The following is a 19,857-nucleotide window of genomic DNA, read 5'->3' as shown; positions in this document are numbered from 1 at the left end:
TCTCATATAAGAATTGTGGTCCAAAAATAAACAAACTGTCTCTGCGATATTGTCAGGGAGGAGGTTCTGTATCCTTTATGATAGTCAGTCACTTATATTTGATACAGTCTGTTTCTGGCGAAAATGTAACTAATTTGGCTTAAGTAACATTAGCGTTTTCTCACCGTCAGTTGATGCTTCATATCCATAAGAGTCAAAGCGCCAGGGTCATTTGTTTATTTTTGGAACACAGTTCATATTTGACGCGATATTAAATACGTCTATGGGGATTCAGAATGGGGGTGGAAAACCGCGAACCAGGTAGACAAACCTAGGATGTGTAAATTACGTCAGACTTCGGTGCTCTATTGACTGCTCTCTTGATGACTTGGTCATTTAGTATCAAATAAGGCACCACTTCAGAATATTGACATAATAGTCCATAATCTTAAGCAACAATATCAGTTGCTTTCTTGTATAATGATATGGAAATTGTACAGGCTGTACAATTTCATAAAATGTTAACACAAATCTTTGATGGGGGTATGTGGCCAAATGCATATTCATTTGGGGATCCTGGACATAAACATAAAGTTTGAGAAACACTGAATTTATACTAGCACGACTACGGCTCGCCGAAAATAACTTCTACAAGCTGTCGGCTTGCAGATCAGTTCTTCTTGGCAAGGGACGGCCTCACGCCGTGGCATATTAATTGGGATCGAGACGTGTTGACAAGTGTATCTATAGGACCTGATTTAATGTGATTCCATGACTCCTATGACCCCGCTGCATTCTGGGATGTGGGTGGTTTCACACTAAGAAAGATTAAGGGACTCAACTCCTCTTGATTGCTGTGCCAAACCTCTGATCCCTTATTACGGTTTATGTACCAGTTAAAATCGTTTAAAATCATCTTCCATTTGACCTTCCCCGATATATCATGCAGCAAAGACTGAAACAATGATTATGGAGATTATGGCGGGATTATGAATGATGTGGTATTTAGTTTGAAGGCGAGAGGACGTTCTCTCTGACTCCCCCTCATTTGAACCCAATGTATTCACTGATCCAAGATGCCTGAGTCATACTCGGTTGTATATTTCAGTGTTTTTTGATTGATTGAACAATGTATTAGTCAATACATGTAAACAGAATGGACGTACAGTAAAACACTTGGGCTAAAATGATAACACACAAAGAAAGTCCTATGGACTTGTTTCCATTGTGATCCTACGTATTCAAATCATCAACAGAGCATAGAACAGGGGTCTTCAACGTTTTCAGCTCAAGGACCCCCTAGCTGAGAGAGAGATGAAGCAGGGACCCCCTCTATATCGTATAAAATTGTGTTTCAGATGAAACCTTTTTTGTTTACTTGGTCTGCTCTTTTTTTTCCCTCTACACCTATAACTCTTTGCCAAAAATAGCCGATCTACAAGCTCACAACGCCTCGCAGCGCGAGGCGTTGTGAGCTTGTAGATCGGCTATTTTTGGCTAAAGTTCTGCTCAGAAAAGGGATGCTAGGGTTCAAGTGGTTAAGGTAAAAAAAACTAATCTTATCACACAAAGATTTGGCGGACCCCCTGTAGTAACTCTGAGGACCCCCTAGGGGTCCCGGCCCCCCTGTTGAAGACCCCTGGCATAGAATATGAACACAAATACCAAGCCATCAACAAATACAAATAGTTATATTTACAGAGGAGAAAAAGGAAAAGAACGGTGGCAGTGTATATGAGCCCTCATTTCAATGGGAATTATCATCTAACGCCCTGTGTAGTTTTTAGGTCAGTTTAGAAAGAAGCCAGTGATTCACGTCCTTTAATGGATGATGTCAGGGCATTCCACATTACGGCAAACGTTTTCATTACAAGGACCTTGTCCTTGTAAAGACAGCAAAAGGCCGTCAGGGTCGCAACTCGAACCCGCAACGCGCTGTCAGGCTACTTTGGAGCCTAGGTGCCCGGAATCGCTAAGCCAGCGGCCCGGGCCATGGTATTTGGTAGACTAAAACTTTTCAGATGACAAAAACTAAATGGAATTTTATTCAAAAGGCTTATTCAAAATTTGCTGCCAAAATTCAACACTAACACACACACACACACACACACACACACACACACACAGAGGAGTAAAAATATCTGTCCCAGCCAGTAGGAAACAGGAGCCTGGGGCCATGAAGAGAGCATAGAGTTAGTTGGCTGTCTACAGTCACACATAAAACTTTTACACTTTAGTTTAACATTACAAGCATTGGGATCCAATCCAAACAAATTATTCACACCCTTGTGTCTGGCTGTGTGTCAGGGAGCAGAATGTAGAGCGGTTCATATGCTCAAAGGCACAAAAGGAAAAAGAAAGCAGAGCCCCAGACTCCCATGGCCATGCGCGCTACACCAACATTGGTGACCCGTCGTATCCTGTAACGCCGCCATGTCTGCTTATTATAAGCGACTTTGGGCTTGTTTTTTTCTGCTAAGTTGCTTGTAAATATTGGTAGTTGTGTTTTTTACTTGTTTCTAAAGTGTAGTGTTTTTTTGGGGAGGGCTTGTTTCTAAAGTGTAGTTGTTTATTTGGTCTTGTTTCTAAAGTGTAGTAGTTTATTTGGTCTTGTTTCTAAAGTGTAGTTGTTTATTTCGGCTTGTTTCTAAAGTGTAGTTGTTTATTTCGGCTTATTTCTTAATGTTGTTTAAACCAGTGGTTCTCAATCATTTTCATGTCAAGGACCCCCCCAATTGTTTTTGTCTGCGGACTGAAAATATGTTGTGCCATGGGACCAATGTAGCTGTAGAATACAACTCTCGTAGACGTATTTATGATTCTGACGTTTTCAATCTACGAGAGTTGTAGGGTTCACGCCCCATGGACACAGAGACTTTCAGCACTATGCCCCGTAGACACTCCAAACATGTACAAATTGAAGATAAAAGGTGCTTACCCCCACGCCCCAAATGTTAACTGTCTCTACGGGGTAGTAGTATAATGTAATAATCCATATATTTCAATAAAGAAGTGTTTTAATGCCGTCTGTGGCCGAACGCCATTTTTTCACCCTCGTTTACTTCCCGTTTACATTTAGTGTAATTCCGGGTTTCACCGGATGCGCCCCGTCACTACCGCCCATTGTGAACTTCCGACAGAATCGGCCACAGACGGCATTAAAACACTTTATTGAAATATATGGATTATTACATTAAACTACTACCGCGTAGAAGTAGTTAACATTTGGGGCGTGGGGGTAAGCACCTTTATTTTCAATTTGTACATGTTTGGAGTGTCTACGGGGCATAGTGCTGAAAGTCCCTGTCTCCATGGGGCGTGAACCCTACAACTCTCGTAGATTGAAAACGTCAGAATCATAAATACGTCTACGAGCGTTGTATTCTACAGCTAGGACCAATGTACCAAATTTGTGTTGTTGAAATATTCAAATTTATTTTGAAAATAGCAGATCTACAAGCTCACACTCACAACGTGTCGCATTCTGAGCTTGTAGATCAGCTATTTTCAAATAGCCGGTGTAATATAGGTTTACAAGCACTCAGGTGGCCACTTAGCTTCTTTTAGGCTTGTTTTCATAGACCTGGGTTGCTTAATGCTCTCACAAAATATGGCAACACTGAGAGCCACCAAATTCGACGGGGTAACCGATGTCCGCGTGACCCCCCCGAGGCTGAGGTTAAGTGGAGTTTCGCTACAGCAGAGGCTATGTCAACCAAAAAAAAAGGCTACATCATGACTCGCCCCCCTCAGAAAAAGAACAGATCTACAAGCCAACAACGCGTTGTTGGCTTGTAGATCTGTTCTTTTTCTTTCATCGTTTTTTTTAGCGAGCGAAGCAAGCCTTCTGTCTGGGGCTTTCACTTCAGCACCTGTGGAAAACGTGCCTCCCCATTTCCCCCTCGCCTCTTACATCCGGTCTAGCGCCCGCCTACCGGATCCGCTCGTTTCCCCCATCCAAACAAGCACAAAACACCAACCATTTCCGTATCCGCTCTAGACCGGACGTCAGGAGAATAGCTCTCATTGGCATTCTGGTGGATATATGGGTGTGTGTGTGTGTGTGTAATGTAATGAAGCAGTGCTGCTGCTAGGGGCCTTTGGTCGCGGTTTATGACGCAAAAATGTATTTAAAAAACAAATAAACGCCACCAGACACCTACCTGCGAGCAGAAGTAGGAGCCCGGTATGTGCAGCTTGATGCAGGTGGGACACTGCAGCTTGGCCGCCTCGCCGCAGCCCTCCGTCTCGCATTCTCTCTGCGGCTCCGGCTGCTGCTGCTCTGCGTCGCTGCTGGTGTTCGCCATGCTGCCTGTCTGTGTCGTCCGGGAGAGAGGAGAGGGGAGGAGGGGAGGGGGAGCCCAGACAGGAGGCTGTGGCTGGCTGGCTGGTTGGGGTGTCATAGGGTAGTTTTTTCTTTTTTTTTATCTGTGCATTTGTAAGGTAGTTGTTCTCAATGTGTTTTTTTTTGTGTGTTTTTTTTGATTGATTGAATATTTTATTAGGCAAAAAAAAAGGGAAAACAGCACAGTTACTTTTAAAATACTTTAAATTGGTTCTCAAAGTGGGGTCCGGGGACCCCCAGGGGTCCTTGAGGGAGTTCCAGGGGGTCCCCAGCTAAATGATAGATTAGGCACCAAAAAATGGACCCTTATGGGTCTGTAACTCTGAGAGTGTACAAATGGGTCCATTTGTACACTCTCAGAGTTAAATTGACATAGATTTTACAACATAAATTGCGGTCCAAGTGATAGAAATGCCATTAAATGGGGGTCTGTAGCCCTAATGCATGGGTCCGCGGGCTAATAAGTGTCAATTTGGGGGTCCTTGACATGACTGGTCTAACAGGTCCGTACATGAAAGTCCTTGCGGACTTGTTTCCAATGAGGGCCTTGGTTTTCAATTCATAGACATATATAGTGGCACCACAGTTCGAATATCAATACAAAAAATAACACTATGTACAACAACAAAAAATCAAAAATATGTACAAGAACAGGCTCTGCTGTCTAACGGGGAAATGGTACTACCTCCTCTTTTGGCCTCCTGAAAGGTGAGTTTTTAAGGCTCTTTTAAATCAGCCCAGCGAACAGCATTTTTTGAGGGATGGGGTTAGACTATTTCAATCCTGTTCCATGTTATAGCGTGTGTGTCGGGACTCCCCACCAGTGGTGGAAAAAAGTACTCAAATGTTTTACGGCAATGTAGAAGTACTCTGTTTACAAGTAAAAGGCCGGAATACAACATTTACTTGAGTAAACTGAAACTACTGATTGAGTGATTGATTGATTGATTGAATACATGAAAGCACATGAAAGTATAGTTCAAATACAAGGTCAACAAAATAGGATTAAAAAGCACATGAAAGCCTTATGGCTTGTTTCAAATGGGGTCCCCATGCACTCAATTCATAGTGAGTAAAATAAATCCATGTATTCAAGGCTTTATGGGTTGTGCAATTGATAGAAAGTAAGTGCTTTTTTAGTACTCCTTTAAAGTACCAAAAGTAAGAAGTACTAAAATGTTTGAAAATAGCATAGGTATAAAATTGGGCTAAAGTGGTTAATGTATGTTTTATAAAGTAATTTATATCCACAAAGTAACTACTAGTAACTAGGGTTTTCAAATAATTGTAGTTGAGTAAAAGTACAATATTTGCCTCTGAAATGTAGTGGAGTAGAGGTAAAAGTATAGACAATTGGAAATACTCCAGTAAAGTCAAAGTACCTCAAAATTGTACTTAAGTATAGTGAGTAAATGTACTTAATTACTTTACACCACTGGTCCCCACATGATTATTATAATTTTTTTGGGGTGGGGGGGCGTCCCCAGATGACAGTAGAGTGACAATTTAAGGACTTTTAAGACCTTTTTAATACTAGTGCAGGAACTAAAGTTGACTATACCCCTCCCCGGGGTAGAACAAAACGGGACATTGTTTTTCATATCTTTAGGATGTCCACTTCATGAAATGGATTGTACCCAAATTGATGTATATTTGGCCACGGACCCCCACATCTAAAAATATTTGATTCAGGGACCCAAAAAGAGAAGATTTGTGTTAAAAAAAACTAAAACTATTTCAAGATTTTTTAACAAATGTTCAACAATAGATTTACAAGCTTTGATTTTGAAAATTTTCAAACAGGAGTTACCATTTGATTTGTAACCGTCTAAATTAAAACATTTCAAAAACACGCCATGCGACTGGTCACAGGTAAACTCAGGGATTAAAGAGTGGACTCGTAATAATGTCCATGCAATGTCATGCTTGTATCACAGAATTAATGATTGTTCCTGTTATCTGCTCTACTATACCTCCCACTCGGCACTGTCTGTCTGTCTGTCTGTCTGTCTGTCTGTCTGTCTGTCTGTCTGTTTTTCCGGGGCAAGACAGATTAGGAAATGTATAATAAGAATAAGAATAACTTGAAAAAGTGCTCCTCGGAGCACAGGTCTCCGCCATGCAGGTCATGTTTATTGTGGTCCAGCAATGTTCGGAATTCACCAATCAGGATGGAATATGAAACATCGGACGGGTCCGTCTTGATCACTTGACTATAAAGAAAATGTGTACCGATTTGCGTGATGTTTGGACAAAATGTGTAAGAGTAGTGTCAAAACATTTGTTTTGCAAAAAACGGCCTCCTGGTGGCGCTATAACAGACCCATGTGGGGTAGAGGTTCTGCTATGGCATCAGGGAGTGTGTTTGTGCAGTTTCGCTGCGATCAAGCCAACGGTGCTGGAGATTATCTGTCCACAGACGGAACCACACACACACACGCACTCACGCACGCACACACATACACGCACACACGCACACACACACACACACACACACACACACACACACACACACACACACACACACACACACACACACGGTGCAAAACATAGTCTCGGCCATGCCTCCATGGCGGAGACAATAATAGTTATTATTATCATTATTATTAGTAGTAGTAGTAGTAGTAGTATTTAGTTGTAGTATTTATACGTTTAGACTTCAGAAGGCAATTTTTACAGCTGAAGGTCTCCATGTTTAACGCGTGCCTGAAAAATAGGTTTAGGGCAAAAAAGTAACATAAGACACCTGCGCATGCCCAATCAAGCCGTCAGGTGGGGTATCGCTTTGTCCAATCAACGTCGACGTTCCGATCTTTGCCCACATTTATGTTCCGTCGCGGGACGGTGCCGCGCGTCGAAAATAGCAGATCTACAAGCCCACGCGTCGTCGCGGACAGGACGCCCCCTGGGCTTGTAGATCTGCTATTTTTGGACGCGCGGCACCGTGGTGCGAAGGACGTATAATACACGTCAGTGCTGTGAAAGATGGCGACCGCCGGACCGGTGAGAACTTTCACTTACAGAACACACCAAAAAACATCAAACATCACGTTTTGTACCTCTGTGACATCACACATACATTAAAGTTACTGCACAAAAACTATACACGTCAAAAATAAATAACGGTTATTAATAATTATTAATGATTATTTAGAACTTGTATGAACTTTTTTATTTTTTTTACTGCTCTGCCAGCCCACGACCCCCTGTCCAAATAGAGTCCTGAAGACTGACTGGGCTCCATTTACTTTGCAGCTTGCACATCCGGTCTAGAGCGGAAGCGGAAACCGCTTGTTTGCACAGATATATATTCGCGTGGAAATGACCGGATACAGGGGGCGGGCTCTAGACCGGATGTGAGTTCCGACTAGTGATAATGAACCAAAGCTTTTTCCACTTCACTGTGAAGAAGTGACGCGAGGTTTAAGTTCACGTTAGCTTCCGTGCTAACAGCTGTTGAACACAACGTGTTTTTGTTCTTGTAAACGTTTCAACAAGTTGTCCAGTTAACCAACAGTGGTGGAGAAATGTCTGTATTTCTTTACTTAAGTAAAAGTATCAATACTGCAATGTAGATATACTCTGTTACAACTCCTGTATTGTATAAGTCCTGTATTCAAAATGTACTTGAGTAAAAGTACAAAAGTATTGACATCAAAATGTACTTAAAGTACCAAAAGTAAAAGTACTCATTGTGCAGAATGTCCCATTTCAGCAGATAGCTGAAGCGATGCATTGTGAGCTTGTAGATCTATTATTTTCAAATGGCCAAAAGTGTTAGTGTGTTTTGTAAATAATGATAATCTAAATCTACAAAGTATTAGTAACTATAAAGTTTTCAAATAATTGTAGTGGAGTAAAAGCATAATATTTCCCTCTGCAATGTAGTGGAGTAGAAGTAACAGTATTGAAAATTGGAAATACTCCAGTGAAGTAAACCTCAAAATTGTACTTAAGTACGGTACTTGAGTACATGTACTTAGTTACTTTACACTACGTTACAACATGCTGTGGCAGTCATGTTGGCTGACAGCTGCCCTCATATCCTTTAAAAATTAAATGGATAATGACTATATCCCAAGGTTCTCAAAGTGGGGTCCGGGGACCCCCAGGGGTACTCGAGGGGGTTCCAGGGGGTTCCCAGCTAAATGATGGGTAGGAACCAAATGGACCCTTATGGTCTGTAACTCTGAGAGTGTACAAATGGAACCAAATGGACCCGTTAGGGTCCATTTGGTTCCATTTGTACATCCGCGTGTCATTTTTAGATTTCTTTGGCTATTCAAAAATAGCAGATATACAAGAGAGCTTGTAGGTCTGCTATTTTTGAAAAATCGTGAAATATTTGTACAAATCTTTGAAGATATTATATACATTTTAACTCAAATCTTTGCTTCTGGGGGTCCCTGGAACAAAATATTTTAAGATGGGGGGGGGGGCACACGGAAAATACGTATAATTTGTTGTGTGTAGAACTTTATATATTTCTTGCCTTTGTGGCAGTCCACAGAATGTAGACTAAACCACTTTGTTTCCTGTGGAAGTTTATGTGTCAATGAGAGTGAGACACAGAGAGGGGAGTGTGCCAAGTGTGTGGCATGAGAAGAATGTGTCAATTCATGTTTGTTTGTTGTTGGATTCATGTTAATGTGTATTGTCCACTTAATTTAACCACCTCAATACTTTGTAAACTTGACATTTGGTACGCCGAAAATAGCCAATCTACAAGCGTGTCGCAGCACAACACACTCTGAGCTTGTAAATTGTCTATTTTCGGTGAAGATATCAAATCCATAATATAGATGCTAGCTAGGGTTCAAGTGGTTAATGTAAAAAAAAAATCTTATCACACAAGTATAGTGGCCACTAGTAACTCTGAGGACCCCCTAGGAGTCCCGGATCCCCTATTGAAGATGATCTAATCCATTTTTAATTACCCTGACAGTGTTGGTTATTACTTACTGTCTGTTGATTACATTTTTGGCTGTCATCTCTCTACCTCTATGTTCTTTGCTACAGCCTACAGTTCCCTTCACTGAGAAGGACACTCAGGTTTACTAGCTTAGCTGTGGTAACATTAAGTATATTTTGATGACTACACTTTTGTACTTTTGTAAAAAAAAAAAAAAAAATGTATTCCAGACTTTTACTTGTAACAGAGTATTTCTACATTGCAGTATTGATACTTTTACTTAGGTAAAACATTTGAGTGCTTTTCCCACCACTGCTGGAGTTCCTTGCCAAAGCTTGCAGCGAGTTTGAAGTCGGTCGGTCCCATGTATGCACTCTGATTGGTGCTTCTGGATAACCGGATCTCCATGTATGCCTATATATGGGCGTAGCGGTCAGATCTGACCGACTCGACGCCGGGCGTGACACTTCATTTGTAATATCCTCCGTCCGCAGACAGTGTTGCCAGATTCTGTGAGAGAAACAAGCAACCAAGTCTAGGAAAACCAGCCCAAAAGAAGCGACTATGGGCCACATTAACATATACATCAGCTATTTAAAAATAGCAGATCTACAAGCTCACAACGCGTCGCGATGCGACACGTTGTGAGCTTGTAGATCGGCTATTTTAAAATAAAATCTTGCGGGGAAATTATAATAAGCAGATCTTGGCAACCCTGTCCGCAGGGGTCGACTTTCTTCTCTCTTCACCAAATGTCTTCACCGAAAAAAAAAAGCTACCAGTTCTCCAAGCTCACGTTTTGTGCCGTGATGTCTTGTGAGCTTGTAGATATGTTATTTTGCCTAAATGTTTGCCCCAGAACAGGGACACTAAGTTACACGTGGCTGGGCGACAGCTCTAGCAATGTTCTGCACCAAAGCTTGAAGCCATAGTCCATATTCACACGGCGGCCATTTTGGAATTTAACCTTTGCGTTGCTGTGGCAACTGGGGTGGCATTTCATTGACTTAATGGCAATATGGCCGCCGTGTGAATATGGTCTATGGCCTGTGTTGTTCAGGAAAGCAACCCTACTCCCTCCCCCCATGAAGAAGAAGGGCAAGAGGAGACCGGACAAGAAGTTGTGAACCCAGAAGAATACATCAAACACCCTCTGCAGAACCGGTGAGACTCCATGAAACACACCTCTCCATTCATAAAACACATGAAAGACCTCTCATTCATGAAACACACCTCTCCATCCATAAAATACCTCTCCATTAATAAAACACCTCTCATTCATAAAACACCTCTCATTCATAAAACACCTCATTCATAAAACAACTCCATTAATAAAACACCTCTCATTCATAAAACATTCATCATTCAGCTCACATGAACTACATAAGTAGTAAATATACGCATCTGTGTCACTTTAGGTTTCTTTGGCTTCCATAACAAGTAAACCTGCTCATCATCGCTGTCAGGCTGAAAACCTTGTATTTCCTTATTTCCTTTTTTTAATGTTTTTTTCTTTCTACGAAAGTAGTGAAAATAGCTATTTTCGCTATTTCTGACACTTTAAGTTCCATTTCCTGTTAAGTCACGGTCGTGGGCATACAAGGTTTCCATATGACAGCGACAACATACATTAATTATGACAATGGAGATTAGACCACACATGGGATCCCGCAAGTGTCCAAATGTTTGAAAAGGTGTGATTTATTTATTCACTTATTCATTCATTCATCTTTTCACCTATAATGACATGCCCAACATAGGGACACCAGGCTGAAAGTGGTCAGAAATAAAAACAAAAGCCAAATAACCCATTAAGACCTGGAACGCATCTGTGTCACTTAAGATTTCTTTGGCTATTCAAAAATAGCATATATACAAGCTCATAGCGTGGCACCGAGTGCCGCGCTATGAACTTGAAAATGGTTGATCTACAAGGTCGCAATGTGAGCTTGTTGATCTGAGGTGAATATATCATTCTTTAAAAAATGTTTCCTCAATTATTTCAAAAGATTTTCACAAAAAAATACCTCAATTTAAGGAATGTTCAAAAAATCCAAAACAATTCCATAAAAGAAAACGTAATACATAGTGACAATAGTGGATCTACAAGCTCACAACGCGTTGTGAGCTTGTAGATCGGCCATTTGCACTAATTGCATTAGGACTTTAGGAAGTTATTAATTCATAATGCATTTTTACAAGTTTGGGTCCCTGGGACACAACACATTTTTCTGTTGGGTATCAGCTGAAAACGTTTGTGAACCCTTGCTCTAAATGGGAGGCATGCGTTAATCCGACAGACCTTTTCTCCGACTATATGGCAGTATTGAAACGTCGGAGCGCTGCGCTGTCGGAGGAATGCGCTGTCGGACTAACGTACTGCACCCGCTCTAAATTCCTTGTAGGGCTAATATCTCATTGGCAGCCATAACTATGAAATGCAGCCAAAGTTGAACATTTTACTCCAGTTATGATGTCAAAGGGTACAATCAGTGAATATGAAAACCAAGGGGATTACAGTTTGTGGGCGTTATAATTTAGTCTCTATTACGTTTCTATCCATTTTGAAGACCTACGTACATTTGCACACACACACACACACACACACACACACACACACACACACACACACACACACAGACTACGTGCCAGACTTGCCAAAAATGCTAATGAATAGCTTACATTTCCCAAAGCAGCTAATACTGAATAATTCCTTAATCTCAAATGTCAATAACATTTTAAATATGTTCTCTTCCTGAATTCGGTACAGCTGAGCTTTCCATAAGTGCCGATCTACAAGCTCAGAGCAATTTGTCATACGACAATGTACAGTATATTGGGCGAAGACATTTTTCGTGGGGGTGGGCGATTTTTTTTTTTAAATCATACCCTAGTGTTGGATATTATTATTCATGACACTTTCTTTTAGAGAAATGACTCCCCCTGAAGAGCTTATCCGTTAATCACAGAGGCCTAGGTGGAGTTGACATTGAAGTTGAACAAGTTATTGCAGTGGTTCTCAATTTTTGCTGGATCAGGGCCATAGATAGACTGTTAAAAACTGTTCACTCATTAGAGAAGCGGATCTTACTAGGGGTTTCACAGAGTAGTCGAATATTCAATCTTCAATCTTCAATTGTTTTGATTATAAAGCAATATATCTACAGCAGACATGCAGCTGTGAGCTCTGGTGTTGGGTTATTTCACCAACCCCCAGATTTGCCCCGCCTACATTAATTACGTTGAGTCTTTTCTTTACATATCTGTTTACATTCTCTGTGCATGAAACGAGTGTTGTGATTGGTTGAAAAGGTCCGTTTCTGAGGGAAGTACATATGACGGAAGACCTGCCTTCCTCGGAGATGAGAAAAGGCTGGGAGTGAGGCTACCATTAGTTCCTATTTATCGGTATCACAAATAAACCTCTTTTTTTTCTCCAATGTTTTAAAGAATATATACCATAATTTTATTTTCTTGTTTTTTTTTTTTACATTATTTGATGTTATGTTATCATTAAAATCTTAGTGTTTTGCCAGTTATTTTGAGTCCCACTTGCAATATCCTCATGGCCCACATGTTGAGAATCACAGAGTTTATTGGACATCCGGAGTGACTAAGCATGATTTATTGAAGCGTGCATGTGCCAACTTAGCCTCGCGGCTCCATCCATATAAGTTCCTTATTTGCTCTGTGGCTTATGGTCTTATAATTAGCTTTGTTGTACCATGGCGTTTAATGAGTCTTATTTACCTCTCCGCTGTCACCAGATGGTCTCTGTGGTTCTTCAAGAATGACAAGAGCAAATCGTGGCAGGACAACCTGCGAGTCATCTCCAAGTTTGACACAGTGGAAGACTTCTGGGCGTAAGAGACTCACCCACCTCTCATTGTCAGCATTGTGGATAATAGGCTCTATGCACAGCAGCCATTATTGGAAAGAAATTGGGCCTCTCCCTTACTTCCTTCACAGGTGTTACCAATTATACTAATGAAGGCTCTGTTCCATTCTGGTCAAACAGAGTCAGGGTGCTGATGTTGTGCATGTTGTCTCACTGGAAACACTCTGCTACACCAGTGGGTCTCAAAGTGTGGTCCAGGGACCCTTGTGGTTCCTTGAGGGGGTTCCAAATGGTCCCTTACGGGTTTGTAACTCTGAGAGTGTATAAATGGAACCAAACGGACCCGTAAGGGTCCGTTTGGTTCCATTTATACACTGTCAGAGTTATGGGGTCCTTGAAATGTAAACGTTTGAGAACCACTGTGCTACACTAAATGGAACAGAGCCTTAGTTCGTATCATTGGTAACACCTGTGAAGGAAGTAAGGAAGAGGCCCAATTTCTTTCCAATATGGCTGCTGTGCATAGAGCCTATTTTGTCGCTGTCAGACAGAAACCTTGTATCTCTCCATATTTCAACTTTTATGTTTATTTTATTTTCAAAAAATGAATGCCCTAGTTTGTCGTACAACAGGTTTTAGACATACAAGGTTTCCACCAAACATGAACACTGTCATATAAACCACTATGTGATGTGCTTGGAATGATGAGCATTCATGTGCTTACATTGTAGTCTCTACAACCACATCCAGCTGTCCAGCAACCTCATCACAGGATGTGACTATTCCCTCTTTAAGGTAAGCTTCCATAACAAGTAAACCTGCACATCATCGCTGTCAGGCTGAAACCTTGTATTTCCTTATTTCCTTTTTTTTAATGTTTTTTTCTTTGTAAATCAAGTAAATCCTATACCTCATCATACAAGAGTGTCGCACAAAAGTAGTGAATATGGCGGTGAGCTTGTAGATCTGCTATTTTCACTATTTCTGACACTTTTCGTTCCATTTCCTGTGAAGTCACGGTCGTGGGCATACAAGGTTTCCATATGACAGCGACAACATACATTAATTATGACAATGGAGATTAGACCACACATGGGATCCCGCAAGTGTCCAAATGTTTGAAAAGGTGTGATTTATTTATTCACTTATTCATTCATTCATCTTTTCACCTATAATGACATGCCCAAACATAGGGACACCAGGCTGAAAGTGGTCAGAAATGTGGACACATTGACAGTTAACCAATACAAAAAAGCAAAATCCAAATAATGGCCGATATCTGGACAGAAACAGGGTGGGTTTGTAACCGTGTTGTCGTCCTTTGTCTCTCTCAGGACGGCATTGAGCCCATGTGGGAGGACGAGAGGAATAAGCGAGGAGGACGATGGCTGATCACACTCAACAAGCAGCAGAGGAAGCAAGACCTGGACCGTTTCTGGCTGGAAACGGTAACTCACTTTGAACCAGTGGTTCTCAAACTTTTTCATGTCAAGGACCCCCAAATTGACACTTATTAGCCCGCGGACCCCCATTTGAAAAGATATGCCTCAGGGACCCCCATAAGAGAAGATTGTTGCGGCTCTAGCAGTGATTCTCAACCATTTTAATATCAAGGACCCCCCAGTTTGACATGCATTAGGCTACGGACCCCTATTTTATGGCATTTCTCCCTCTGGGACCCCAATTTATATTGTAAAATCAGTGTTAGATTTAACTCTGAGAGTGTACAAATGGAACCAAATGGACCCGTTAGGGTCCATTTGGTTCCATTTGTACGCTCTCAGAGTTACAGACCCATAAGGGTCCATTTGGTTCCTACCCATCATTTAGCTGAGAACCCCCTGGAACCCCCTCAAGTACCCCTGTGGGTCCAACTTTCCAAGTGTTGAAAATAGCAGCTCTTGGTGCCGCATTGTGAGCTTGTTGTAGATCTGCTATTTTCACTAGTTTGGGTCCCGAGCAAACGTCCCATGTTTCTTTTGGGTCTTGAGCTAAACATTTTGGGAACCACTGCTTTAAACTGTAGACTAAATCATGGGTCGTCGGAGTAAAAGCACAAAAGTATTGGCATAAAAATATACTTAAAGTACCAAAAGTAAAAGTACTCATTATGCAGAATGTCCCATTTCAGAGGTGTCGAGACTCGTTGTGAGCTTGTAGATCGGCTATTTTCAAATAGCCAAAGTTTAAATAGGGCTGAAATTATATATGTTTAGTACAGTGCTTGACATTACATTACATTACATTACAGTCATTTAGCAGACGCTTTTATCCAAAGCGACTTACAATAAGTGCATTCAATGAGTACATGTGCTTGAGTACATGTACTTAGTTACTTCCCACCACTGTAGTGTGATTAACTCTGCCACACACGTGTTATTTCTGTCCCAATGGCATGGTCCACCACAGCTGCTGTGCCTGGTGGGAGAGGCCTTCGACGACCACAGTGACGAGGTGTGTGGGGCCGTGGTCAACGTCCGCACCAAGGGAGACAAGATCGCCGTGTGGACGTCAGACTTTGAGAACCGGGAAGCTATCACACACATAGGGTGAGACTGTCTGTCTGTCTGTCTGTCTGTCTGTCTGTCATTCAATGCCAGAAAAAAAACACCGTCTAGTAGCCACAGTGCCTGCAATTTTTCACTCACCTTTGAAAAATCATAGAATATTATAGCGGGGTCTCATCACAGACATATAAAGGTAGACGCCTCCTCTGGCTCTGAAGCGTCTGTATGGCGGGCGCGCTTCCGCTTCCTTGGGGGGCAGCTGGAAATTTCCGCGTGCGTCACAGAAGGGGGCGTTCAGTAGGCCAATGAGAGGCAGGTGGGGGCGGGACAACTAGATTTTGACAAGTCCTGGAAAAGACGCGCTGTGATTGGGCAGTGCCCGTTCCCCCCATTTCCGGGGGGAAATGGGGGGAACTGGTCTAGAGCAGCTCTGACAGCTGGGCTTTTTGTTGGAAATAAATGGACACTCTCAGTTACAGATATGTAGGCAATGTAAGGGTACTTTTTTTTTTTTTTTTTTTTTTTTTATCCCACGATTTTGTAACCCCTATTTTTTCACCCTGGTGCCAATGCCTAAGCGTGTAATCCTGGGCACTACCTTCCCTCTGCCAGCCTAGGGAGGCCAGGGCCGAGCTCATGCCTCCTTCAATGCATGAGAGCCAACTGACCTTCTTGTCACCTGACAGGGGGGAGTTTCCCTGGTTGGATGTAGCGCGTGGAAGGAACACGTTATTCCAACCAGTTCCCTTCCCCTCCATCAGGCGCCCCAGGTGGCCAGGGGGAGGCAGTATAGTGACCAGGATTACTGCATGTTTTTTGTGAGGGTACCTACTACCTACCCTAGGAGACACGGGGAGAACATGCAAACTCCACACAGAAAGTGATGTTCTGAGTTGCGGAAATGCATTTATTTATTTATTCATTATTGAGAACAGAATGGATGCATTTTATTTTTTCTTTGCCGACTTTAAGTAACAGAAAGAAAAGAATGTACTCAAGTACATTTTGAATTCCAGACTTTTACTTGTAACAGAGTAACAGTAATGATACTTTCACTTAAGTAAAACCTTTGAGTACTTTTTCCACCACTGGTAGCCGGTATACTTAGTTACAGTCCACCACTGTTTCTAACATGAGCCATGTTTTGTGTGTGTGTGTGTGTGTGTGTGTGTGTGTGTGTGTGTGCGTGTGCGTGTGTGCGTGCGTGCGCGCGTGCGCGTGCGTGTGCGCGTGCGTGTGCGTGTGCGTCTACAGGAGAGTTTATAAGGAGCGCCTGGGCATCCCCATGAAGGTGTCCATTGGGTACCAGTGCCACGCAGACACTGCCACCAAGAGCGGCTCCACCACCAAGAACAAGTTTGTGGTGTGACCAAGCACCCAGCCATGTGCCTACTAGTCTTTATGTTGTCGGTGCATAGCTCTGGTCCATAACGTTGGGAGTTCTCCTTAATGCTGTGCCACTATACGTGCGTTTCCCTCATTTGAACGTGACCAGTGGTGTAAAGTAACTAAGTACATTTACTCAAGAATTTTTAGGTACTTTTTTTACCAGAGTATTTCCAATTGTCAATACTTTTACTTCTACTCCACTACATCTCAGAGGCAAATATTGTACTTTTACTCCATTACAATTATTTGAAAAGTTTAGTTACTAGTTACTTTTCAGATATAAATATATTACATTATAAAACATACATTAACCACTTTAGCCCTATTTTATACCTAGGCTATTTGAAAATAGCCAATCTACAAGCTCACGGTGCGACGCGTTGTGAGCTTGTAGATCTGCTATTTTCAAACATGTACATTTCAATACCAATACTTTTGCACTTTTACTCAAGTAATTTTTGAATTCTGGACTTTTACTTGTAACAGAGTACTTCTACATTGCCGTATTGATACTTTTACCTAAGTAAAACATTTGAGTACTTGTTCCACCACTGAACGTGACCATGCTGTCTACAGTTAACCCATTAAGACTGGGGACACGCATCTGTGTCATTTTTGTTTTTTTTTCTTCGGGAACCAAGTGGACCCTTACAGGTCCATTCGGTTCCATTTGTACTCTCTCAGAGTTATGGGGGTCCTTCCAATCGAATGAGTGAACCAACTGGCATCGTTCGCCCGTTCAAATGAGGAAACGACACGTACAGTGGCTCGGCGGTAAGGAGAACTATATGGACGCTATGGACCAGAGATAGTTGGTGCATATGTTTACTTCACTGCTGCAAAGACTGCGTACCATGCAATCTGGAGGCAAACCATTTCAACCACCACCTACCAAATATGAACGTAAAACCAAACCCTGGACTTGAACCACCCGGGGAGAAAAATAAATGAATGATGTAATCTTCACAAACACTAAAAGCTAGATTTCTACGTAGTTGTGTGCGGTTGCCGTGCCCCGAAAATGTCAAGATAGCAAGCTCACGACTAGCAGTGGTGTAAAGTACCTAAGTACATTTACTCAAGTACTGTACTTAAGTACAATTTTGAGGTGTTCTTTACTTTACTGGAGTATTTCCAATTTGCAGTACTTTTACTTCTACTCCACTACATCTCAGAGGCAAATATTGTATTTTTACTCCACTACAATTATTAGAAAACTTTAGTTAGTTACTTTATAGATTTTTATTATTATTAGATACATTAACCACTTCAGCCCTATATACATTTCGGCCATTTGAAAATAGCCTATCTACAAGCTCACAATGCGTCTCGATGCGATGCATTGTGAGCTTGTAGATCTGCTATTTTCAAAAGATTTTTATACATTTGAAAACTTGTGAAACAGGACATTCTGCATAATGAATACGTTCTACTTTTGGTGCTTTAAGTACATTTTGATACAAATACTTATGTACTTTAAATTCTGAATTTCTGACTTACTTGTAACGGGAGTACTTCTACATTGCAGTATTGAAACTTTTACTTACGTAGAAAGTGAAAGTACTTTTCTCACCACTCACAACTAGGGATGGGGATCGAACCCTGATTCTGCCGGGGTTCAGTCGAGGTTCCCGAATGTATTGAGACCTGAACATCACTTCAGGTTTGAGGTTATTCGATACAGGCTGTTCAGTGTTGCGGATCTGAGAGACGAGTTGAATCAAATCACAGGGGTACAAGCGGTCGATCATCTGATAAAAATGATCAGATCTACAAGCGAACAACACGTTGCGATGTGACACGCTGTTAGCTTGTAGATTTGTAAAATCTGCGACATCTCGTTAGTCTTAAAGTAACACTACAAACAATACGGATCTGTTAAGAATGTATTGTCATCTCGTCTTTCCATCCAGTAACAGAAAAAAGTATCTATATTGGTATCGATAAAAACTCGGATCATTAAGCATGATCAATCACCTTGTGAGCTTGTAGATCGGGTATTTTTGGAGCGTGACAGCCGCACACTACCATGCATAAATCACGCATAACGATGACAATAATCAATATCAAATGAGAAAATGTGTGCTGCATGCTGTTTCTAAAGAAATGTGTTTGTTGATTTATTTAATGGCAGGGAATTCTTACGAAATGAAAAGAATGCATAAAAATACCTTCATTTCTGTTGCCTTCCCTTACAGCTCTTGTGTATTGCTGTAACCCCTTAATGTTAAAGCCTTTTTTAATTTATTCTATCAATTTGCCTACATATTATATATAGTAGTTATTATTATTATTATATATTAGTAGTTTAGACCTTTTATTTTATTGCTTACGGCCTCAAAACCAGTGCACATAATCAACCTTTTATGATAATTTCATTACTCAATGATTCATTTGAGTGTCGACGTGATTAAACAAATATTTGGTTTTTGCAATTTGAGTATTAAGTTGTTTTTATATTGTGGAATACATATTTTCTTTCCACCTGTAATTTGTACATTCCTTGTTAGAAATAATTTAATATTCAACTCTCACGGATGCTGACCTGAACTGTGTCCATTTTCCTAGTGACTGAAATTGCTCTGCCTTCTAATGGAACACACCGTCATGAGGATTTCTCTGAATAAAGATGCTTTTTGTGACATGAGCTGACTTCTCCTCGGCTCATTTTTGATTCCACAGCCCCAAGGAACAAAGGAGAGCTTTAAACACAGCCCGACTCATGCCAGATGTATGGGTGGTTCTAACCAGTGGTGTAAAGTAACTAAGTACATTTACTCAAGTACTGTACTTTTACAATTTTTCGAATTTTCAACACTTTTACAGGCATATTTTACTCCACTGCAATTATTTAAAAACTTTAGTTACTAGTTACTTTGCAGATATA

General features: G+C 41.3%; 2 protein-coding genes across 4 annotated transcripts in view; one reads left to right on the top strand and one right to left on the bottom strand.

Moving 5' to 3' along the window:
* Nucleotides 1-4,294, bottom strand: part of metap1 (methionyl aminopeptidase 1) — a 45,625-nt gene extending 41,331 nt beyond the window's left edge. For both annotated transcript variants that reach the window (XM_084044181.1, XM_084044182.1), the window contains exon 1: nt 4,143-4,294. In XM_084044181.1, the coding sequence (XP_083900307.1) occupies nt 4,143-4,286 (144 nt within the window). In that variant the 5' untranslated portion in view covers nt 4,287-4,294. The remainder of the gene's footprint in view (nt 1-4,142) is intronic.
* Nucleotides 4,295-7,297: 3,003 nt separating this feature from the next.
* On the top strand, nt 7,298-19,617 carry eif4eb (eukaryotic translation initiation factor 4eb). 2 transcript variants are annotated; one of them, XM_084044036.1, is made up of 7 exons: nt 7,298-7,327; nt 10,297-10,400; nt 13,004-13,099; nt 13,806-13,869; nt 14,409-14,522; nt 15,484-15,623; nt 16,836-19,617. In XM_084044036.1, the coding sequence occupies exons 1-7, from the start codon at nt 7,310-7,312 to the stop codon at nt 16,948-16,950; spliced, it is 651 nt and encodes a 216-aa protein (XP_083900162.1). In that variant the 5' UTR covers nt 7,298-7,309; the 3' UTR covers nt 16,951-19,617. The 2 variants fall into 2 exon arrangements, with proteins under 2 accessions (XP_083900162.1, XP_083900163.1); XM_084044037.1 differs by lacking the exon at nt 13,004-13,099 and having other exon boundaries at nt 7,300-7,327.
* Nucleotides 19,618-19,857: the final 240 nt, after the last annotated feature.

This window comes from Gymnoscopelus microlampas (assembly GCF_963454915.1).
Source record: "Gymnoscopelus microlampas genome assembly, chromosome: 20".
In the NCBI taxonomy this organism is placed as follows: Eukaryota; Metazoa; Chordata; class Actinopteri; order Myctophiformes; family Myctophidae; genus Gymnoscopelus; species Gymnoscopelus microlampas.
This window is presented reverse-complemented; position numbering and strand designations above follow the sequence as displayed.

Bases quoted from the DNA above. Each gene is read 5' to 3' on its own strand.
- eif4eb (XM_084044036.1), top strand. The intron at 10,401-13,003 runs GTGAGACTCCAT...CGCTGTCACCAG, and splicing joins AAACACCCTCTGCAGAACCG to ATGGTCTCTGTGGTTCTTCA. The intron at 14,523-15,483 runs GTAACTCACTTT...GGTCCACCACAG, and splicing joins ACCGTTTCTGGCTGGAAACG to CTGCTGTGCCTGGTGGGAGA.